At 36.8% G+C, this 23,576-nt stretch overlaps 2 protein-coding genes and 1 pseudogene across 3 annotated transcripts; 1 reads left to right on the forward strand and 2 right to left on the reverse strand.

Annotated features, from left to right (window-relative positions):
- The first annotated feature begins 3,506 nt into the window (after window positions 1-3,506).
- Window positions 3,507-4,679, forward strand: LOC148870771 (polyubiquitin-like; annotated as a pseudogene).
- Window positions 4,680-5,794: 1,115 nt separating this feature from the next.
- On the reverse strand, window positions 5,795-10,670 carry LOC148870772 (large ribosomal subunit protein uL4c-like). Its single transcript, XM_088968911.1, has 2 exons — window positions 9,423-10,670; window positions 5,795-6,224 (listed from the first exon to the last, which is right to left on the reverse strand). The coding sequence occupies exons 1-2, from the start codon at window positions 10,297-10,299 to the stop codon at window positions 6,184-6,186; spliced, it is 918 nt and encodes a 305-aa protein (XP_088825037.1). The 5' UTR covers window positions 10,300-10,670; the 3' UTR covers window positions 5,795-6,183.
- A 2,010-nt stretch (window positions 10,671-12,680) lies between these two features.
- LOC148870773 (peroxisomal nicotinamide adenine dinucleotide carrier-like) lies at window positions 12,681-22,546 on the reverse strand. Of its 2 annotated transcripts, XM_088968910.1 has the most exons (12): window positions 21,928-22,514; window positions 21,725-21,802; window positions 21,507-21,581; window positions 19,701-19,831; window positions 18,336-18,390; window positions 17,365-17,475; window positions 14,891-14,959; window positions 14,716-14,823; window positions 14,555-14,623; window positions 14,164-14,179; window positions 13,809-13,863; window positions 12,681-13,113 (listed from the first exon to the last, which is right to left on the reverse strand). In XM_088968910.1, exons 1-11 carry the CDS (start codon window positions 22,006-22,008, stop codon window positions 13,829-13,831), a joined length of 828 nt encoding a protein of 275 aa, XP_088825036.1. In that variant the 5' UTR covers window positions 22,009-22,514; the 3' UTR covers window positions 12,681-13,113; window positions 13,809-13,828. The 2 variants fall into 2 exon arrangements, with proteins under 2 accessions (XP_088825036.1, XP_088825035.1); XM_088968909.1 differs by lacking the exon at window positions 14,164-14,179 and having other exon boundaries at window positions 21,928-22,546.
- Window positions 22,547-23,576: the final 1,030 nt, after the last annotated feature.

Below are 23,576 nucleotides of genomic sequence, written 5' to 3' on the forward strand. Positions count from 1 at the left end.
ATTATAAAAAATATAAAACAAAAAAACCGCCAAAGACCGTTGTCCGAGTTGATGGTTCAATAGTTTGATCGCCTGGGTTAATAGTTCATTGACTAAATCAACATTTTTTTACCAATAAACAATTTTGGTGTGAAACAGAATTGGTGACCGGTTCTTATTTTTTCCAGTCCAATCCGGTTTTGAAAGCATTGCTTTGAACAGTTCTGTATTGTTGGACCAAAATTTAGACCAGCATCCTTTTATTCACTTTTTATTTTTCAAAATACAAAAAACATTTATATTTAAAATGTCAATGGATCACCAATACTCGGCTAATACAAACTGATACATGATGAAATTTTGAACCTTGTGATATGATTGAAACCACCATGCTCTCAACTATAATTCCAACCAATATCCTTATTAGTGGGGCCTAATGGATTCAAAATTTCAAACACGTTATACAAGATAAATACCATGGTACCAAACACCCTCTTAATTATTTTGTAAGCTAAAACGTTTCCTTTCCCATCCTTGGGAGGCAACAATGTTTTTTATTGCAGGGCTGAGCATTCGCATTCTCAATCCTACTTTCACATCCAATTTCCAATTTACAAATAACATCTATACTACTTTAAAAAGCACGAATAGTCTTAAGAATATTTCTGGAATTTTCTAAGAACAAAATTTACCCCTCTATATTTAAATTTCTTGATAAAAAATGAGGGCAAATAGGATAATCGATATTAATATTAAATGAGTTGAAAATAGGTAATTTTAAGATAATCACTTCATTCAATTTGCTCTCATTAAATCTCAACATTTAAGGTATTAACTTGCATTCATCTTCATTGAATCATATATTTAAGGTATTTTTATTTCTTTCCATCATTAAATTCTATTAATTAAATCCACACATAATAAATTAATCATTCTAATAATATAAAAACTTATACTTTTAAAATCTACCTAGAAAAAATAGTGTTTTCATCTAAGCGGTGGTAAGAAATTAAACCATTTTGGGTCAAATGGACCAATCCATGCTGTCACAATTAAATAATAAAATTCAAAAATAGATAAAATGCAAAAAATATAGAAATTAAAAAGAGAACATTATTAACATCATATATTCGACATATTAAATAATAATAACTATGATAAATAATAAATGTTTTTATTAATGATGAAAATAGAATGTAAAATTCAAGGCCAATTGAAAATAAAACTATTTTCCTATTCTCTTATTAAATATCATATCTAAGGTATATTCTCATTAAATCATATACTTAAGATATACTTTTCTCATCATTAAATTCTATTAATTAAATCTTCAACATTAATTTTAATAGTATAAATATAAATATTTTGAAAATTAGTTTGAAAATAAAATCATTTTCTTCCTTCTCGATGGTGGGTAAGCAATTTAACCATTTATGGTCAAATTGGTTAATAAATAATGCCATAATTAAATAATAAAAAATAAAATATGTGATACAAAAATAATTAATTATTTCAAACAAAAATTAAGTGTAATAAGCAAAAATTATTTATATAATGTAATGAAAATATATAATTTAAAAATAATTTCAAAGCAAATTAATTTATTTTCTTATCTAGATGGAGGGTTAATGATACAACTTTTCAAATAAACTCATGATATCATAATTGAAATAAAACATTTTGGAGCATTTCTAATATTACATCATATTAAATAAAAACACTTGTTAAAATAAAAATTATTTTTTATGATAGCAATGAAAAATAAAATTTAATAATAATAATAAAAAAAAATAGTAAGGGTAAATTGAAAATTCTATTCTTTGTGCTTTTTTTCCTTTCTCTTTTTCTTGATCTAAAATTCTATTCTAAATTTATTGCTTTTCTTTATGTTTTTTGTTTAATTGTTTTCCTTTATTTCTTTCTCTTTGGGTTATGTGATTTTCATCTGCTTGGATGTTCCTTTTATTTCCATTCGAGCTGTGTTTGAATACCTAGGGTTTCCATTTTCTTCTATCGTATATGTGATTCTTTATGGTTTATCGTTTCTATTTATTTTGTCGGGTTTTTTTGTGCAGGACTTATTTCTCTTTGGGTTTCGTGCAGATAAGGGCAACTTTTCGCCCTGAATTTCAATAAAAAGTAATAAATTTTTATAAAATAATCAAAATAATATATTTTTTTTGCAAAAATATCAAGAAAGGGCAGTATACTGTTCATCGTCTTCCTCGGCCTCTATTCAAGCGAAAAATATCAAGAGATGTGCGCGATGGTTCCACTCTACTTTGCTATGTTGGTGGCGTATGGTTCGGTGAAGTGGTGGAAGATATTTACGCCGGAGTAATGCTCCGGCATCAATCGATTCGTTGCTGTATTTGCTATTCTGGTGCTGTCATTCCACTTCATATCTCAGAACAACCCATACCAGATGGACACCAAGTTCATACTAGTTGATACTGTTTCTAAGATCTTGGTGCCTGTTTTTCTCTCCCTCTGGTCATTATCTTCAATCGAGTTGGTTGGCATTACGTTGACTTGAGAGTGTGCCGGATTGCAGAAGACTCCCCAGTGAGACTGAACAAAGGAATACAGAACACTGGCGTGTGCTTGCAACATGCTCAAACTCGAACCATATTCCTTGCAATTGACGGAAACGGCCGCATTTAGTAAACACTCCAGCCCCACCTCGCGAGTTCAACCACGGCAACACTGATATAGCTTTCTGCAATGTCGATTTGGCATTCGGCTACCAATTGGCAGCCAGCCCCCGGCTATCCGGGTATGCATCTGACGCCTACTCCCTCCAGCCAACGCCACGTGCATCGACTGATGTGAGATCTCCGACAGGTGGGAGGGTTTTCCAGCAGACGTCACCAGCATTCTCCGGCATGAAGATGGTGTGGGAGTCACCAGGGAAGGGAGCTGGGGGGGACAAACAAGCGTGCAAAGATGTTGGACTCGGAGGTACGTGGTAGAGTAGGCAGCTCTGCTCTGTAACTCTGTTGTATGGCTCGCTGTCTAGCTTCCAGAGTCGTGTTTTTGTCAAGAGAGAGCATAAGTTAAAGAAGAAAGAGAATATAAACAATACAGACCAGGAACCTGCTAAGCTTTTCAGATTTGTATTCGCATGAAGGCAGAGGAAGACGATGAACAGTATTACTGTCGTTTCTTGATATTTTTTCAAAAAAATTATCCTATTTTAGTTATTTTATAAAAATATTACCTTTTATTAATATTCAGGGCAAAAAGTTGCCCAAGAAGCTTTTGCAACTTTCCTATGTCAACTACTGCCTAAATTTATGAAGATGTTGCAAAGAGAAGATTGATCGTTTCGTTGCCTTTTTAGTTTTTACACTGAAAATTTCCTCCTTTGTGGTTTAGGGCTTTTGGTTTTCCTGATTGCACAGCCTTGTTTGTCATAGTGGATCTAAATAATAGTCTCTATTTTATGTTCTTCTATATGCTTGCGCTTAGTTCTATTCTTTGATTTGCCAGTTTTGCTGAAATCTCTTTGTTTCCTGTGGTTACAGATGCAGATCTTTGTTAAGACTCTTAACAGGCAAGACCATCACCCTTGAGGTTGAAAACTCCGACACTATAGATAATGTCAAGGCCAAAATTGGCAGATTACAACATCCAGAAGGAGTCCACCCTCCATCTGGTTCTTCGATTGAGGGGTGGAATGCAAATCTTTGTCAAGACTCTAACCGGGAAAATCATTACTCTGGAGGTTGAGAGTTTTGATACAATCGACAATGTCAAGGCCAAGATCCAAGACAAGGAAGGAATCCCTCCTGATCAGCAGAGACTTATCCTTGCTGGAAAGCAACTTGAAGATGGTAGGACACTGGCTGACAGCTGACTACAGCATTCAGAAGGAATCCACTCTCCACCTTGTTCTCCGAGAGGTGGGATGCAGATATTTGTTAAGACCCTTACTGGGAAAACCATCACACTTGAAGTAGAAAGCTCGGACACCATTGACAATGTTAAGGCTAAATTCAGGATAAGGAGGGCATCCCACCTGACCAACAGAGGCTCATTTTTGCTGGAAAACAGCTTGAGGATGGTCGTACCTTGGCCGATTACAACATTCAGAAGGAATCCACCCTCCACCTTGTGGGGGCATGCAAATCTTTGTCAAGACACTAACTGGGAAAGACGATTACTTTGGAAGTGGGGAGCTCTGATACTATCGACAATGTGAAGGCCAAGATCCAAGACAAGGAGGGAATACCACCAGATCAATAGAGGCTTATCTTTGCAGGGAAGCAGCTAGAGGATGGAAGGACCCTAGCTGATTACAATATCCAGGAGTCTACTCTTCACTTGGTCCTCCGTCTGCGTGGTGGTATGCAGATCTTTGTGAAGACTCTTACAGGGAAAACCATAACATAACACTGGAGGTGGAGAGCTCTGACACCATAGACAATGTGAAAGCCAAGATCCAGGACAAAGAGGGCATCCCTCCGGATCAGCAGAGGCTCATCTTTGCTGGAAAGCAACTTGAGGGCGAACGTTGACAGATTATAATATTCAGAAGGAAACGCTAACAGCTACCGCTGCCGCTGTTAGTGTATCATGAAGTCGGGGAAGAAGAGAGAGAGGGGGAGGACTTCGGAAGTCCGCCGCTGCTGTTTGTGTATCGTGAGGTCGGGGAAGATGAATAGTGTTTTTATCTGAATAGTTATGATAAGGGTAGTATGGGGATTAAAAAATATTGGAATGGTGGATTTCAACTAGGGGTGCAAGTCAGGCGGGTTGGTCAAGTTTATGGTCAACCTAAGCTCGGCCCTAAAATTTGGGCCTAAGGCCTGAACCAGGCCCGAGCCTGAGGTCAAGCCCAATTTTCCCAACCTGAGCCCAGCCCATCCTATAATTTGATGCACTCGGGTTGGTCAATGAACTCACTCTAAAATTATACATATATAAATGCATTTATGCATATATATATATATATATGCAAAATATCTATACAAATGTTATATATACAAATATGTATGTATATGTAAATATGTATGCAACATTTACATATATATGTATAAATGTATATAATTGGGCCGAGCTTGGGCTGGGTTTGGGTTACCTAAGGGATAGGCTCGAGCCCAGCCCGAAAAATAAAAAAAGTCCAACTTCTTGGGCCCAAGCTTAACTTGAGGATCGAAAATCCAAGCCTAGCTCGTGTAAAATTCCGAGTTGGGCCGATTCGGGCTCGGACTGGGCCTGCCCAAGTTGCACTCCTAATTTCAACGGAAGGGGGTCTTTGTCTCACGGTCATAGTAAAGGGGGAGTCTTTGTCGCAAAACAAATTATAGGGGGGTCTTTGTCACAGACCCCATAGTACGGGAGGTCTTTGTAATTTACTCAAATATAATAATAATAATAATAATAATAATTGTTTGTAATATAAAATTTTCACATGCAATGTATGTACACATTTACTACAAGCATTTAAGTTTATTTTTAATCATATTGTTAGAATGTTAGTTTTATCAATTTTCAATTTCTATCTTAGCTATGATATATCTAAAACTCAAGTAATTAATATGAAAAAAAATTTCTCGGTTCCACATGCCAAATATAGTTTTGTCTGTAGCATCAATTTTAAGGTTCAATCTGACACATCCACCCATTTCAATTTTCAAACCACACCTCGAATCGTAGATGGATCTTCTATTCCTCTTCCTCTTCAATGTCGTCTATCATCCATCTCTAGCAAGCAATAGACTAGAAAAGGATTTTAACTTTGAATTTTGATTCCAACACTTCTCTATGGTCATATCTTATTAGATTAGAACATAATCCAGAACCAACCAGATAACAAATAGTTGGGCTCCATTGAAAAGTTAAAATAATCAAATCCAAATTGATTTCACATTGACCCACTTTCGTAATTTACTGCCAAATTTCATGCTAAACAATACTACCATACTAGGAAACAGAAACCAGTAGAGAAAAAAAAAGCATTACAAAAATCATTAACTAGTACAAGAAAATGCAATTTTCTACCACATCAGAACTAATGATTTAAATGGCACAAAGAAAATACACAGAAACATTACAAAAACCAACATCCAATGTAGTACACTTGCAGCATGAAACATAAAATGGCCGTTGTCTTGGCAAAGCAAGCACTCCTTTGAGTATCAATACGGACCTTATGAATCTACAACAGTTGGGGCCAAAAGGTCTTCAGAAGACTATACATCATTGCTCTACCACATCAGAACTCTCATCTGCCTCATAAGCTTCATCAAAAGAAACAGAAATCTCTGATGTGAGGCATGGGAAAGTAAAATTGTTCAGGTAATTTCAGGAGAAAATTGAACATTATGCCACCTTTACACCCACAAGAACAGCTATGGGGAAAACAAATAAACAAGCAAACTTTTTATCTATCATAAAGAATCACTAAAACAATTAACAAGTTTACTGGACAAGATAGAAATAAAGAAACTCCAATCCTTGGGACCGAAAGGAAATTTCATGATTAAGTAACATATTTCAGCTTATAGCCGAACTTGAATCAACTTAGCCTTAATCCCAACTACTTGGGGTTGGCTACAATAATCCTGTTCTGTCATTTTTCTCTATCAAGAGCCATGTTTCAGGACTTGTATTTATATTGGAAAGGAAAACGGTTTTGTCTTGATAACCAACCTGACACAATACTCCTCCTTTGTTTGGGCTTGGGACCAGCATTCTAGGACAAGCTAAAACTGGTGGAGATGATGTAGAACAAGTGGCTGAAAGGTTTTTGGAGGCCCAAGATCACAAACAAGAAAAGAGGCCCAAACAAGCACTGAAACTCCAAAGGGCAATTTTCTATAAACCTTCCTTTTATGGTTAGTTTTGTATCTGTCATTTTAGCATATTTTGAGTCTGAGTTTGATTAGGAGCCTTATTTCAGTAATGTTTTAGAGAGTTTGAGTCCAATTAGGAGTTTTACTACTTTGAGTAGTCTCATTAGGAATTTTACTAATTTAATGACCTTACTATTTCGAGAAAGCTGGGAATTGCCAATAAATAGGTCCTTGTACAAGATCAATTTCAATGAATTTAATACAATTATCTTTGAGTTTTCTCTCTTACGATCTTCTCCTTGTGGATTCAAGTTTTTTTTTTCTTTTCATTTCTTCTCTTTTCTTTTGAAGAAGATGGTGCTCTTCTTCTTTCACACTTCCCACTATGTCAGGAGATAAAAGAATTTCAAGGACAATGGGTTTACCAAGGGTCAGCACTTGGCCTGTATCTTTTCTTCATTAGTTAAGACAAGTTAACCAAACATTTATAGGAGGAGGTCCTGTAGTGTATGTTGTTTGCAAATGATATAGCATTGATTGATAATCAAAGATGGGCTAAATGCAAAGCTAGAACAATTGAGAGATGCTTTAGAATAAAAAAAAAAGTTTCAAGATAAGTTGGACTAGGACAAAATAATACCTGTTTTGCAATTTTAGTAAAAACAATAATAATAATGGTGGTGCAAGTAATGTTGATAAAAAATGGTGGTGCAAGTAAGACTTATTATCAGGAGATAACCCAAACTAATCATTCCCGGTACCTTAGATCAATCATCCATAATGAAGGAGAAATTAAAGAGGATGTTGGCCATAGAGTTACAGCAAGGTGGCTGAAGCAGAGAGTTGCATCCAATGTGTTGACCGACACATACCAAGAGACAAAGGGAAACTCTATAAAACAGCTAAGACCAACATTACTATATGAGACAAAGTGCTAGGCAATTAAGAAGCAAATGAGTTTGTGAAACAATCCAAAGGTTAGGTTCATATCCGGTCTACCCCTCCAAAAACCATAAGTAGCTGGGATTGATATTAAGTAATAGCCTTTTTTTTTACCTTGAAAAAAAAAGACTACAAAGGACGGGATCAGAAGTCAGTGTATTAAAGAGGACTTCGGAATAACTCCAATTAGTGACAAGATAAAGACAAATGATTAAGATGATTTGGTCATGTGCATAGATGGCAGATGACTGTACTAGTGAGGAGAGTCTCAGTACAAGGCTCCTTTTTTTAACCTTTTTTTATCAATAACCTGAAATTTTCATTACAAAAACCTCACCGAAGTGGGCAGTAGGCTGAATAGTACAAGGCTGACTCCAAAAGACATGAGGCACGAAAACAAAGGAAAACAAAAGAAAACAGTCTGTTACAAATTACAGCCCAGCCCTGGACATCCCCATTCTAGTTGCTCCCTTGCCACCCAGCCCTTGCCAAAGAGTTTCCAATATGTTAGCACTTTTTTTTTTTTGCTGGAAAGATGTTAGCACTTCTAGGTAAGCAATTAAATGAGCCATTGAGGTTGGAACCTAGAATTTGCAGAAAACAATCAAAACATGGCTCTTGATAGAGCAAAATGGCAGGACAGGATTTGTTAAACAACCCTCAAAAAATTGAGATCAATGCTGAGTTTATTTTATTTAACTAGGCCAGGTATGTGGCTCAGAAAAACATTCTTGGAACCTGGTCTTTTACATGAAAGCTGATTGGCAACTCAAGATAGTCCAAGCCTCTTTTGCCACGTTTCATTCTTTTGATGTAGGATTTGCTTAAAACTTGTTTAGTTGAAAATTTATGGGCAATACATTAAGGCCTTTACCCCCTAAGAGAAAATATTGCAATATATGATGGGGACTAGGAGTCAACATGGACAACACCCCATATGTGGCTAATTCAGATGGTGAACTATCAAATGAATGATTTGGATTATCCATGCGTGTCTAACATGTATGTGGCTACACTAAGTATTCAGGTGCTTCCCTATGTATGTGATTTGTCATTTCATTGCATATACTTCTAATGAATAGTGCCTGTAAGGACATATCACTTTTGTAAAATTCTCATGATGTACATTTTTGTTTCTCACTGCAAAAGACAGCCGAGCTCAAAAAAAGACTGGCACTATCCCACTGGGGTGCACATTAACAATCTTCCATCTGTCTATGAGTTTTCCTCCTTTCCTGAAAATATTCCACCTTTATGTGAATGTGTGCATGAAAGCAGATAAGTTTAGATGCCTTTACGTATGTTTATCTAAGAAAAGAATAAGGAAATGCTTTTTCTGTAATGAGGAACTTTCCCTATAAAATTCCAGAGACATGTATCGATATAAATCTGTTATGTAGCAACATGGTGTGTTTGCTACGCATATACATATATGCCGCTAACATTTCAAAGTCAACGTAATGGATCCAAAGATTATAATTCATTGAAAGCCTTGATTTTAGGTAATGATATTGCGTATAATTTCAAAGAGAAGAGCTCTAAAGAAACATGAAAGTTCAGTCAGTTCAAGCCCAAGTAACCAAAACAAATAAACTGAACAATTCCAACAGATACTTAACCTACAAAAACTAAAACGAGTAAAACTATGGGCTCAGAAAGAAATATAATTACAAAAAAGCTACACAAAGACAATGAACTAACCTTCAGCCTCTTCGTCATAATCTTCTTCATTCTCATCTACAGTTTCTCCTCCTTCGTAGTCAAGTCCATACATCCTGTTCAGGTAATCCACAGCCTCCCGAGTAAATACCAGCTTATCCGAATTCAATACATCGAACAGGTTCAATGTCCTCGGTGTGAGCAATTTCAACGTCCCGATATTCCGGCTCGACAACCTCACATTGTCCGACACCTCTGTAAACAAGAACATGGATTTCTCCTTGGGATCGATTCCCCACCTCTTCATCGCTGCAATGAAATCTTTGGTCTTGGGCTTGTCAAATTTATCGGAGAAATCCTCCACAACAATCGCATTCACCGTTGCGCTCGACAGCGCCGTGGATATAGCTAACCGCTTCTCCTTACGGTTGATCTTGATGCTCCAATCTCTCGGTTTCGGACCAAAAATAACACCTCCGCCAGGCCTGAGAGGAGTCCGCTGAGACCCACGCCTAGCCCGGCCGGTCTTCTTCTGTGGGTATGGTTTCTTACCACCTCCTCGAACTTCTCCTCTTGTCAGGGTCGAAGCTGTTCCCCTTCGCTTGTTCTGTAGATCAGTGACGACTCCGCGGTGAACGACGGCCCGTGCCGTCTCCGGTTGTGCTGTTTTCAGGTCGAGATAGGTTTCTCCAATCTTCTCGCCATCGAAGGAGAGAATGGGAAGTGTTGCAACCTCCGAGTGGATTACCAGCGTTCCGGGCGCATGACGATTTAATGTTTGTGAGTGAGAGAGGGGCCTAAGTGTTTTCTGAGAATTGGGTATCAGGACTGAGAAGAATTTAGGGTTCTGCTGGGGAGAAGTGAGGAAAATCGAGGAGGAGAAGAAAGAAATGGCATTGGAAGTTGAAGACGACGCCATTTTTCGGTGTTTCTGAGGTAAACTTTTCCACCGACGAGAGTGTTTGTAGTTGTAATTGTAGAGTAGAAAAAGAGCCTGGTAGCCTTATCCGCTATCTGTTGCCGCCTTGCCGGAGTGACAGGTTTGGAGTAATATGGGAATTGACTACAATAGACAGAAGCTAGGCCGATGGCCCGGCCCAGGATACTTTGAGGCCCATGAACTTACAAAGAAGGCAAAGCAACAGCCAGCAGCCCACGTATAGCACCCAACCCAACTCAGAAAAAAGTTGAGAAACCTTCAGCCGTTCAGCATCAGCCCTGCTATCTTGTGACTTGGCTCGTAGCATATAGTTTGGCTGCGGGTGCGGGTTAGGTGTGAGAATGACTAACATGAATTCAACTAGGGGTCCATTTGGTTTGCGGAAATAGGGATCCAGAATTCCAACTGTTTGGTTTGGGCGGAATCAGAATCCCATTCCCATTCCTGGTGAGATGGCATTCCCCCATCTGAGGAAATCATGGTTTTTAAAACTGACCCAGAGAATGAACCGGTCAGGGGCCCAGTTCCCAGGTAGAACAGTTGGCCCGTTCTAACAAAAAAATAAAAAACGGTCAAAACCGTTTGAACGGTTAACCACCCGGGTCAGCAGTTTGCTGACCAAAATCAACAGTTTTTGAGAAAAATTCGGTTTTGGGGAAAAATGGAACCCATCACCTGACCGGTTCTCAATTTTTCCGGTCTGGTCCGGTTTTGAAAACCATGGAGGAAATGGCTATTCCCTCCCCTCCCCTAGGAATGAGAATCCATTTAATAAGTGAAATCTGATTCCAGTTCCAGTCTGAATCAAACAGGTGAGGGGAATAGACTATTCCAATTCCGACTGTGAGCCAAACCGACCCTAATTCTTTTAAGGACTGGTTTAAACTTTAAAGAGTAGATTAATATTTGCAATAGTGGTGGTGATTTGAAATCCGTTATGTTAATGCAATCTGCTATTGTGATGTGGAATATTTGGTTGGCAAGAAACAACTGTAATTTGTAATTTTCATAATGAAAAGCCTGATCCTCTTTCTGTGTTTGATGAACAAGTTAGTGAAGGAACAGAAGGAGATAATGATGATGGAGCAACCAACAACGCTCCCTCAGAATGACTCAGAGAAGCACCCATCTTTTTGTAAGCCACCAAAGTCAAACTACATCAATTAGTGCAGATGGAGCTTTTAGTAGTAAAAGGCAGACAGATTTTGGTGTGGTAGCTCGTGATGATCAAGGCACTTGCATAGTTGCATTGCAGTCCATTGTGGCTCATGTCAAACTTGTTCTGTTGACCATTGGGAAGCCATAGCAGTGCTGGTAGTGGTCAAGCTAGCTCGACAATTGAACTGTACTCAAGTGGAGTTTGAGAGCGACTGCAAACAGTTAATTTCCTGCCTATCAAATTCAAAGCATGGTGAAGGTTGTTCGAAAGAAATCTTCTTTTTTCTAAAGGATATTGAAGTCCTTAGTTGAGATATGGACGCTTCTTTCATCTGGGTCCGTAGGGATGCTAATATGGTAGCCCATAGAACATCAAAACAGGATCTCAGTGGTTCAGCTACTTTCATTGGTTGTACTCCAGATTGGCTTTCTCCCCTTTTGTTTGCTGACTTTCAGAACTCTCAGCTGGGTAGTAGAATTGTTAGAGTTCCTTGTTGTAGTTAGTGGTAGTTGTAGTGTCTGTTAATAGTGGTAGTTTGCTTTCCTGGTCTTTAGCTTTGGTGGCTCAAATCATTGGCCATTATTAAATTATGAGCGCTCAAATCATTTCTTATTACTTCAACCCAATGTCCTCTTTGGTCTGTCCTTAGTCCTTCAACTTGTAACAGATTGCATATTCTTTACTGGGGTGCTGTAAATGATTCTATGCACATGACCAAACCATCTTAGTCTACATTCTCTTATTTTATCACACCTATTGGAACAACTCCGAAGACATGTCAATGAAAAAAATAAGAACATCTAAATGGGTAAGAGATATATAATGTTTGGAATTATTTTGAGTCAACAGTCATCTTATTCCTTTTATTCAGAAAATGAGTAGTAGAAATGCGAATGCTAAGATGGATGAGTGGAAAAACTAGAAAGTATAGGATCAGGAATGAAGCCATCCATAGAAACCTAAGAGTAGCTCCAGTAAACCATAAAATGAGATAGAGTAGGCCAAGATGGTTTGGTCGCATGCATAGAAGACCACCAACAACTCCAGTTAGAAGTTGTGATTTATTACAAGTGGAAGGGGCTAAGAGCTAGGTGTAGATCAAAAAAGACATGGGTAGAAATGGTAAGAAATGATTTAAGCACTAATAATTTAATAGTGGATATGGCTTTAAATTGAATGGATTGGTGAAACAGGATTCATGTAGCCAACCCCATATAGTTGGGATAAGGGATGTATGATGATGATGCATCATCTTATTCCTTTTCTCCTTCTATTTCAAGTTACAAGACATGTTTACCAAGAAAAAGTTACAATGCTGTGCCACAATGGCATTTCATTTCCAATGTACAAATTAGGTCAAGCAATTGCTACCAAGATTCTTAAAGAAAACCAAAACTTAATACAAGAAAGAAAAAGATAAGAACAACACAAAAATCATGGGGGTTTAGATCTTGCCACTTTAATCAAGCTGGCATTCCTTGTCACCAACATACGAGCCCCTTTAACAAGTTCTTCCTTAACCATAAATAGAATGGCAGCAGCAAACACACTTTGTACAATTTTTGTGCTCATCCCTTTGTAAAAGCCAGAAAAGCCTTCATGGTTGATCATCTTCATAATCGCATCAAGAGTACCTGCATTAAAGGAACATTCCATCAGAATATTAGCAGAATGACTATGGAGAACAGTTGATCTGTTCGGTTCCATGTCTGCACAATGCATAGTTTGACCATCTCATAAATTCTTGTAAATTGAAATTCTCTGTAAAATGATCTCAGTAACAGGTCTACTTGTTCGATATTTGAGATAATCCAATCAAGTAGACCTTTGGTTGCAAAAGGCCAGGGCTATTCTTTGCCATCTGGAAGGTAAACCACTTCCTCATATAACAGCTACTCTCGAATTTATCAGTAACCTAGTATAATGGGACACATTTTGTAGAAATGAAATACATTTTACACTTATGTTGAAGGTTGTTGAAGGAATGTAAGATCCACATTTTGAAGATGAGATTCTCCTGTGAGGCAGTTACAGGAAAATTGAAAAAAAAAAATCCTATCTGGTCCTTAAGTTAGAAGAGTGCAAGTGGTTCAAGACTTCAAGTAGGATTACTTTTGTCAGGATTTAACAATAGTCATTTTCCACTCTTCTATTGATTTGTGATTTGGTACATTTATTTACATGAATTTCTGTATGGTGTCCATATAATTTTCTGTATATGGGGAATAGATCCTTTTACTTCTTAATTATTTACATGATAACTATTTCCTACTTATCAAAGGAAAAACAAAAATAAATCAAAAGAAAATAGTAATATGAAGTTCCAAACCTTTATAATGAAGCATTTTGTCACCACCAGTAACTTGCTTTGCTTGAAGCCTCGCCTGCAGATGTGGTAGAATGATTCAAAAATGAAAAACAGTGCACGAACAAATTACAAGAAATTTGAAATTAAAACATACAAATCAATTGGAAGCATCCATCCTAAAATAGATATACAAGCATATGCCAACCAGATAAGGAGTAATTGGTTGACCTACTGCACTTCAACCATAGGTAAATTGGTTTGCATACTGCACCTCAACCATGGTACTTAACTCTAGCTAATGCAGAAATATAAAACAAACAAACAAAAAAAAAAGAAAAATGATTTACTAAATCAAATTCAAGGCAATATTTCAAACCTCGGAACAGGAATTGCTGCAATGAAGATGTTGATCACTTGCATTTTCAGAAATCAGTAAAACAGAGAATAATTAGAAGAGGAATATTCAAAATTATTAGAAATATATGTTCACTAAGAGACTGCTACTTTGTAAAGCAAAAATCCCCTTATCAGTATAATTTTTTTCCTAATAAATTCTAAAACAGAAAAATCCGATCAATTCACTACAGTGGAGTCCATTAGATTCCTTAATTAATTCATTGAATCACAAGGTATTAGTTGTGTCTTAATCATAAATGAGCTTCAGTATGATTTGACTTGCAAGGTTGAAATTTGATCTAGAGAAGTTAACAAGCAACTTTGGCAATATTCTAAATCATACTACTACTCCTAGAGATTATGTCAGTTACCTTCACAACAAGAACGGGATATGTCACCACAGTTGCTCCAAGTTTAGCGACAGCTCCAAGAAGAAAAATCTAGAAAAAGCCCATGCAATGTAAGAGCAGGAAATTATGCAAAACCTAACTAGAAAGGAAGTAACTTTAATAACTTGGACTTAAAAGCACACCTCCAAAGCAGTTACCCCATCATTTCCCTTCTTACTTGTGGTGCGTCTCCCCTTCAACTTTTTCAACAGGGTCTCATACAGCATGAACTGTATGGATGGATTGCTCACCTGCAATGGTAGCAGACAAATTTTAACTCCTCTCACTTGTTTGGTACCTAGAAGACTTAGTGCTTACCATTATAAGTGTTGGAAATACGCCTTTCCAAAAACCCCAAACTCCAGCTTCATCATAGACTTCCTGGACCTGTGCACATTAATGCATCCTCCTTCACCCACATGAGAAAATTGGGACAAATATAGAAAGAAATATGAAACAAATTACATATATCTTTCAAATGAAAGATAGTAAATATTTTTGTAAGAAGCATCCAGATATGCTTCTTATTATCATTAACCACGAATTACAAATAATTGAACCATCTTTGTTCATGCCCATTTACTTTAAACTCTAAAACTACAGAATAAGAGATATAGAGTAGACCCTCCAATAACCAAAAATCATTGTGGAAAGAGATTTAATTATCTATTAGAAATTATTAGTTGTGTTGAAATTACATTCTCATTAGGCATCATGTCTTTGTCTAACTTAAAGAGAAAAGGTTAAGAATGGTAGAAAAAACACCATAAGCCCAGGTTCTTTTGAATGGGAAACAAGTTTTAGGAGAGACAGGCTGTCTCAATTTCGTATCCTTTTATGATGTTCATTTTTTAAAATAAAAAGTATATGCTAAAATTGTCTTTGAACAAACACCAAAATGATCTTTACTGAAGGAATTCCTTTCTACATATTTTAGTTATTTAAGTACCATATGGTACACTAATAATGTTCAGAGAGAAACAAAGAAGACATTCTAAAAACTAATGATACAGGAAATGTTCCTAAAAATTTTATTAGATAAGTAGATATTGGAGAATATCAGTTATAAACTATGGAATAAAGTTTCATTTTTAAAATTTTTATTATAGGAATTATTTATTTATAAAATATAAAATTACAAGGGGGGCTTCTGTATAATCATCAGTTTCCAGTTTCATGATATTATAATAAATTAGAAAAGCAATTAAACACATCGAGTTATTTCAACTCTTCTTTTTCAACATCCGTACGGGATTGTCTAAAATGTAAATAGTTAGTCAAGTTTCTAGTTGTTACTGTATTTAACATGTCATGTTCATCACATAATGCATGATATGAGGCCATGTTTTACCCCCAAACAGATCTGCAATGAAATCCAATTTATCTTGTTGATTCAGCTAAATAGGAACTCATCAGTGACTAAATCACATCACAAAGAAAAAAAAAAGAGAAAATCAGTTTACACCAACTATATGCCAGAAGAATATGGAGACTATTCTTCAGCTAGGAATCGTGTTCAAGTCACTACCAAATTAATTGTTGTCTTCATCATCATCCATGCCTTATCCCAACTATATGGAGTCAGCTACAAATTAATTGTTGTGTCTGTGATTAAAAATATAGGTTCTCTGCTACAAATTCCATCTAAAGCTACACTTATCTTTCTTGAAATATAGGGCTCATTGCTTGGTGCAATGGTAAAATCTCAGGATGACAAGCATGACAATATAGGTTTGAGTCTTAGAGCGACCACTTCATGCAAGAAAATGCCAAAGGTTAGCTTCATAACCAATCCACGCTCCCAAGACCTCAGATAGCAAGGACCAACATTGGGTAATGGCCCTTTTTCATTACATCCACAAACTCAATTTTTTGTTTTTATTTTGATCAGCAACACAAAAAAAAAAAAAGATTTATTAATTATAAAAAGAAGGAGCACAACAAGGAGTTGTGGGCAAAGATTAAGCCCAAAACCACTATCAATATTTACAAAACAGCCCAAAACATGGACCGTCTCTGAATTCCACATTTAGCTAACCCATCTGCCACACTGTTTGCAGATCTTCTAATCCACTTTATTTGGATTATCATCTCTTTAGAAACCTGCTTGAAACGTCTGAATTCATTCTTTAACTACCATATTACTCCTTCCCCCCTTTTCAGCCAGTCCACAACAATTTTGGAATCACCTTCAATAATCAATCTGTCGATCCCCAATTCTTTAGCTTTCTCCACCCCATACACAGCTGCCAACAGTTCTGATCTCACCACATCTCCATGCTGAATAGGTCCTGAAAACATGGCTAGAATATTTCCATTTTTCTCCCTGATTATCCCACCAATACCCAAAGGTCCAGGATTTCCCATGCAGCTGCCATCAAAATTTAATTTCTTCCATCCAGCACATGGAGGTGACCAAACCTCAATTATTTTTTGTCTTCTAGATGATGAGTGAGCAATTGATCCCCATGAGCTAAAAAATTCTTCAACTTTAAAGACTGCAAAAAGCTTTAAGGTTTCCACAAACTCAATGTAAAACATGAAGAGTACATGAATTAGCAATTAAGCTCATCCAATTGTCAGGCACAATTCATCGTGAAAATCACCATGTTGACACTGCCAACTTAGCTTTAAGGTAGCTGTTAAGTCAGGTTATACTTAATCATTCCACTAGCATGATTATTGTATATTTACAGTATAAAAATGATTTATTAAAGTAAACACTTGACTCAGACATAAAGCACATTAGAATAACAGAAGCTCAAGAAGGGCGGGAGGAACCTATGACATACAGCATGGCTAGTTCCATAAGGTGGAGTCTCCACAACAGCGAGAATTGCTTCATCTGGAACAGTTGATAGATTATGACTGGGTCTAGGTTTGGTTGTCATCTTTGTGTGTGTCTGCAAGATGATGGCACATATCAAGCATGCCAAACAGTTGGATAAACTTTTATTGTGATAAATAAAACAGTTGGATAAACTAAACACAATAAAATAAATTAATACTTTTTTCCATTCTATTCCTAGTTGTTTAGATTGGAGTCCAGATCTGCTCCCAGTAAAAAACCATTCCAACACGTTGCAACATGATCTGTGTCTGCACATCTCAGACATGGTGGATCCCAGTCTCATGGTGAGATGTGTCGACACAGATCTTGGAGTTGTGTTGAGAACAGATCCCAACTCTTTAGATTGATTAGAGAAAAAGATTATTTTGTACAATAACTGAACCTTTCACTAATTCAGTGAATAACTGGGGAATGAAAACATGAGTAGTTGAAAAATATGGGCAATCCACTAATCAGAGATCAATCTACAGTGATAATTGAAAAAAAAAAAGTTCATAATTTTATAGAAGAATCAATGCTGGTGCAACAGGAAACTATTGAGTCATTCAAGAATTCCATAAGACCAGAAATTCCCAAGAAAAGGTAAAAAGTTATTTATAGAAGGCAACTCCAATCTTGTGCACACTACCTTGGTACCATTATTAAATGCTTTTCCATGCTTAAAAATCATTATTTGAGAAGAAATGTAGATAAGATAGCTCAAAATGAGTTGCAATTTCATTAGATAATTCAAATCCAATTTTAAGAAAATCAGTGAATGAAAGATTCACAAGGCCTAATTTTCAAAATTGAAAGGACCTGAGCCACCTGGCTGAATAAAACAGATAAACAAAATTTTGATGACATCTGAATTTAGAGAGTTAAAAGAAATAATGTTAAAAGGAAAATGGCAGTGAAATCAACAAGTTTTACCTGCATACGAGTAACAACTACCCATATTGGGTTAGTCAACAGCACATTTACACACCTACAAAAACAATTGTGCAAGGAAAACTTCAGGCAGCAATAGGTTATAAGCTAAAAGTGACCACAAATTGATAACTTTTTTTTTGTTATTTGGTAGCAGTGCTACCGATAACTTCGTTAGACTAAAACCATGCTAATATAATAGGCAAAATATGGACCACATGATATCGTGTAGATTGTGTAGATGTCTTGTATAGGGAGACATGCAGGTTGGGAGGTATGTGAACTGGTAGGCAAGATTTTATTCTCACTGGGGTTGAATTGGGGCATATGAGAGGAGAAACTCTACTCTTTGGGAACTGGAAAGAGGAAGTTGTGATTTTTAATAGCACTATAGCAGTTGAGAATATGGTAGAACTTTGCAGGGTTCATCTGTGGACATAGGCAAGCGTTTCCAAACCACATAAATCTTGTATTTTCAGTTTGTTTCTTTGCTTTGATTTTATGACTTTTCTCTGGTTTTGGTTTTCCAACTTGTATAATGTATACTGAAGGGCAATATGCCTACCCCGCAAGCAGAATTACAGGAAAAGATGCTTTCAGAGGTTGCAGTGGTTAAGGGAAATTTATGGCTTGGTTATTGCAATAAATTTTTATTTTATTTTTATATGCTTACCTATTTGGTAAATGTGGATAGGTGGTAATAAAACATATAGTCTAGCTCTATAGTCATGTATATACAGTCATACATGAATCTCATATGTGAGGTTCACTAATCATCATTTGATTGGTTGTGACAACAAAATGTCCAAGGAATAACAATCTAAATGGATAATTGTCACCTCTGATCTACACAAACTCTTTGAAAGTTTGAGAACAAATTTCTAAATGGTGAAAAAAGTGGCCAGAGACTGGGTGGATCCAATCATCCAATTGCACCCATTTTGAGACATAAGTTGTTTAGGTGGAATGGTGAGTGCAGCCTGTAAATTTCCACATACAGAAATGCTTTGATCTCTTTTAGGTATAACCTATAACATGGGTCATAGCTCAGTGCAAAGGTAAAATCTCAAACTGACAATCATGAGAAAATCAGTTCAAGTCTGAGAGAAGCCACCTAACGAAAAAAAAAATGTCAAAGGTAGGTCCATATCCAATCCACCCTCCCAAGACTCCAGATAACCAGGGACAACAGTGGGTAATGACTCTTTTTGACCTATAAAAAGGAAACATAACCACATCGCTTAATTATTACCATTGAGACCATTGAGTTTACAGACAGGTTGAAAAGTAATATCCTTTTACAAGGAGTAAAATTAGGATTGCAAAGATAAACTATCATCATGAAAATTTTTCATAAGAATAAATCACCCTGCTAATGCAGCCACGACAAGTGATGATAACATCCCTACTGATCCATCACCAACTCCCTTCCTCCAACGATCAAGTGCAGCAGCTTCTGCCCTGCTCCTAAATATTTGATAGAAGTAGTAATAAACACCCTATACCAAAATAACATTGAATAAATGAGCAAAGAGCTGAAAACCCAACACAAAAATTGCCTAAATATGCTGATTCATTTATTATCCCCTTTAGGACAGTCACCATGACTGAGTTTTTTTTTTTTATGATAATTAGTCACCATGACTAAGTTGACCACGCAAGTCAATTTTCATCAAGAGGAGAAAGAGAGCAACAGAAGCAGCAGCAACAAAAGCAAACATGCCTAAACATCTTTCAGATGAGGGATCCTATATGACTTCTTGATCTTGCATCTCAGAAATGTAAAATGAACATCTTATCATACATTAAAATTTAGCTTCTTATTAAGATCTAGTGAAGCCTCCAAGAGCTACTGAGGATAATTGCATAAACAATATTTGTCCACTTTTAGAATAACATGGAAAACTATTTAAATGCTAATTTAGGAACAGTATTTCTTCAACATCAAACTTTCATGTGGAAATATAAAATGGATATCTTGCATTAAAGCCTAACTTCTTATTAAGATCCACTGAAGCCACATAGTGCTACTTTAGATAATTGTACAAGCAATTTTAATCCACTTGTTCCAATAGCATGGAGCATAATTAAATGCAAATTTAAGGATAGTATCATCCAAAAAAAAGAAGAGCAACACAAGGTCAAACTACGGTCAGGATCAAGGATTGAATTTTAAATTATTTTCATAATTATGTACATATAATATGATACAAGAATGCAGTGTAATACTTGAGTTTGTTACTCAACAGCGGAACCACCTAGAGCTGAATATGATTGGTGACATGATATATATTCTGTGCTATTTGAGATAGAGATTTATGTAATAGAACATAGTGCATGTAAAGCCTTATAAGAACCCTAGAACTCACTTTACAGGGGAAATGTAAACTACCATGTACAGTTGATAAGCAGAGAATGGAGAATGATGCTTCGTCCATCATAGAAAAGACCATGTAGTCTCATTTTGATAATAATGCCTTTGCTAACATTGATGAATTTGTCCATAGGTACTCCTTTCTGAACATAGATTTTCATATTTCACCAATTTATAATTGTAACTGTCCAAGTTATAAACTTGGAGGAAAAAGGATACCATTAAAAAACTAGAATGATCTCATAGAAAAGCTAGACTCTGAAAAGCCACCAAAGCATGACTTTTACGCATCGATTACTAATGGTGGAGTCTTGAATCATGATCCCCCTTAATTTAAGGAGAAATATGATACTGAACAGAGCAGAATGGAGGAACAGGATTCATGTAGCTGACCCCATATAGTTGGGAGAAGGCTTTGTTGAGTTGAGTAGCTGAGTCTTGAATCATGATCCAAGCAATGCCATGTTTAAATTCTGCTAAGCTATTCTTTCTTTACTAAACCTATGAAAGCATGAGATCTCCATGGGCTTCAACTGAATTAGAAGAAATGAATTACTTATGGTAATCTTGCCTCATGATCTAAGCAATGCAAAGCAGGAAAACTTCCCAATTAATCTCTTCTTTAAAATGCCAGGGTACAGACTAAAACACGCCAAAGGGGCACAAAAAAAGATAAGCAGGAAAAACCATCGTCCAAATAACCAGTGCACCAACAGGTAGGCACGTAGAAATACGAAACCAGGGGTATGTGCAGTTCATGTCAAGCAGAACTTTGAAGACCAGGAAAATGCGCTTATTACCTGCGATGCAGCAGTACCCACTAAGGACGGCGTCAAGCCTCCATACAAACGCTCCCATCCTTCTTGCTTAACCACCTGTATCCCATTAAACCAACCACACGGAGAAAAATGATCCTCAACAATCTTATACAGGATATTTAAAACCAAGCTTTATTTTATTACTTAAATAAGCAAATGAAAAAAAAAAAAAAAAGGACGAAGAAAGAAAGAAAGGAAACCTGACACATTTGTTCTAAGGCTCCAATTTTCCTCCTCGTCTTCTTCGGATCACGTTCTGTCTGTTGACGAGTATTGACCTACACGATTCCATAACCCACAAATAACTCAAAATACCGTCCAGAAAAGGGAAAGAGGTGGACAAGTTTAAAAATCCAGCTCCACTCCGAGATGGAAGAAGGAATCGAAACAAATTGGAAATTACAGTTTGCAGGGGATATGTGATGAGTTGAGCAATAATCCCTCCTCCAGCACCAGCCAACCCATTGATCAACGCGTCTGACATGTTTTCTTAATTAACAGAAAAAATAAAATTCAAAGGTATAGATCTAGAAAAAAGGAAGAACTTCTGCTGGAAATCGCAGAAGAGGGAAATAAAAAGCAGGGAAAGAGAGACAGAATACGAATATAGATATCGGAATATCTCAGAATTTGGGCGTAAGCGGGTTTATTTCTAAGATATTATGGATGTCGTTCGCTGTCAGATGAGATTCAGAGACACAGAGTCCCATGGTTCGAGGAGGCTTCGAGGTCGAGCCACGAGCCTTTTTCTTTGGTTGTTCCGTTCAAGAAAACAAAAGACGGTGGTGAATTGCTCTCTCGAGTCACAGTGACACTCTGACGGTCTGACCAACCCCACAAGACAATTTACCCTTTCTCACGGTTGAAATTTCGTTCTACTTCAATGACAGTTTTGTTAGGTAATTGGTCGTGCAAGAGCAAGCGCTGCTGCGCTTTTACAGCGCTGTGAGTTGGTGTTCGTCCATTGTGGCGCAACCGTGCGTCCGTGCCAAGTGCCAACGGCGGCTTCTCGCGTTCAAAAAGGGTTGGGATCACCGAGCTCACTCCAGTTTAAGGCGCCGTTTGTGATTGTGAGTGCTTCTGCCGTTGTGTTGTCGTTGACTTAATTAATTAAAACGATGTTTCCGGGTTTGGCATCGATGCCGTTTTCACAAAATTAGTATCACATTAGAAAAAGCAGTGCTTCAAAAAATGATCATTTATTTGGCATTGTTTGTTTAGAAAAAGCGGTGCTTCCGATTATATTTTAGAAATTGAGAAAGTGTAGTATAAAGAAATATCAAATTCAATATTTTTTAAAAAAATAATCTATTGCTGCCATTGGTACAATGACATAGCATCATCTTGAGCATTGAATAATGTAGATTAATATTGAAAACGGTTATATTATTGATACCAAACTAAACCGATGCTATTTGTCCAGAAAACAGTCTATGTAACAGCATTGATGTCAAATAAATCATAAAAAAAAGTCATTTTCTGAAAAATGATGCAATAAACCCTCGTACATACAGCACCATTTTATTAAAAAATTTCTGTCATCAATGTCAAATACCTACTAAGCCACTCGGGAGAATACATATTTGTTGACTTTCAGATTTTTTTATCAAGGGCTGTTTTGAAGGGTTTTCGGCAGTCGGGCACGCATCTTAAGATCTGGGCCCAGACATGAACGCCATAAATTGTATTTGGTAAAAATCCAAGTCCAGACCAAAAAAAACAGCTGAAAAAGGAAGTTGGTTCAGCTGAATATGCACCTCACCTCCAACGTGGAAATCCTCCCAAACATGATACAGCTTTGGGGGTTCCTCAGATCATGTAATGGTAGAAGCTGTTGTGTGAAAGTCATCCCAAACCGATACTAAAGTCTAGCCGACTCCTAATCATCTGCCAATAAAGACACCCTCTCAACAGTATCATCTCATGTATGGTGGTGGGTCCTAGTCTCATAATACGATGCGATGTATCCTATCAGATCATATTGAAAAGGTGTTGGAATATGTTTTATTGGCAGGATTTCCCAGCTCTGCACAATGCCTATTCATCAATTGA

Source organism: Nelumbo lutea, chromosome 2 (genome assembly GCF_056320005.1).
Source record: "Nelumbo lutea isolate HS-2025 chromosome 2, American lotus-T2T, whole genome shotgun sequence".
Taxonomy (NCBI): Eukaryota; Viridiplantae; Streptophyta; class Magnoliopsida; order Proteales; family Nelumbonaceae; genus Nelumbo; species Nelumbo lutea.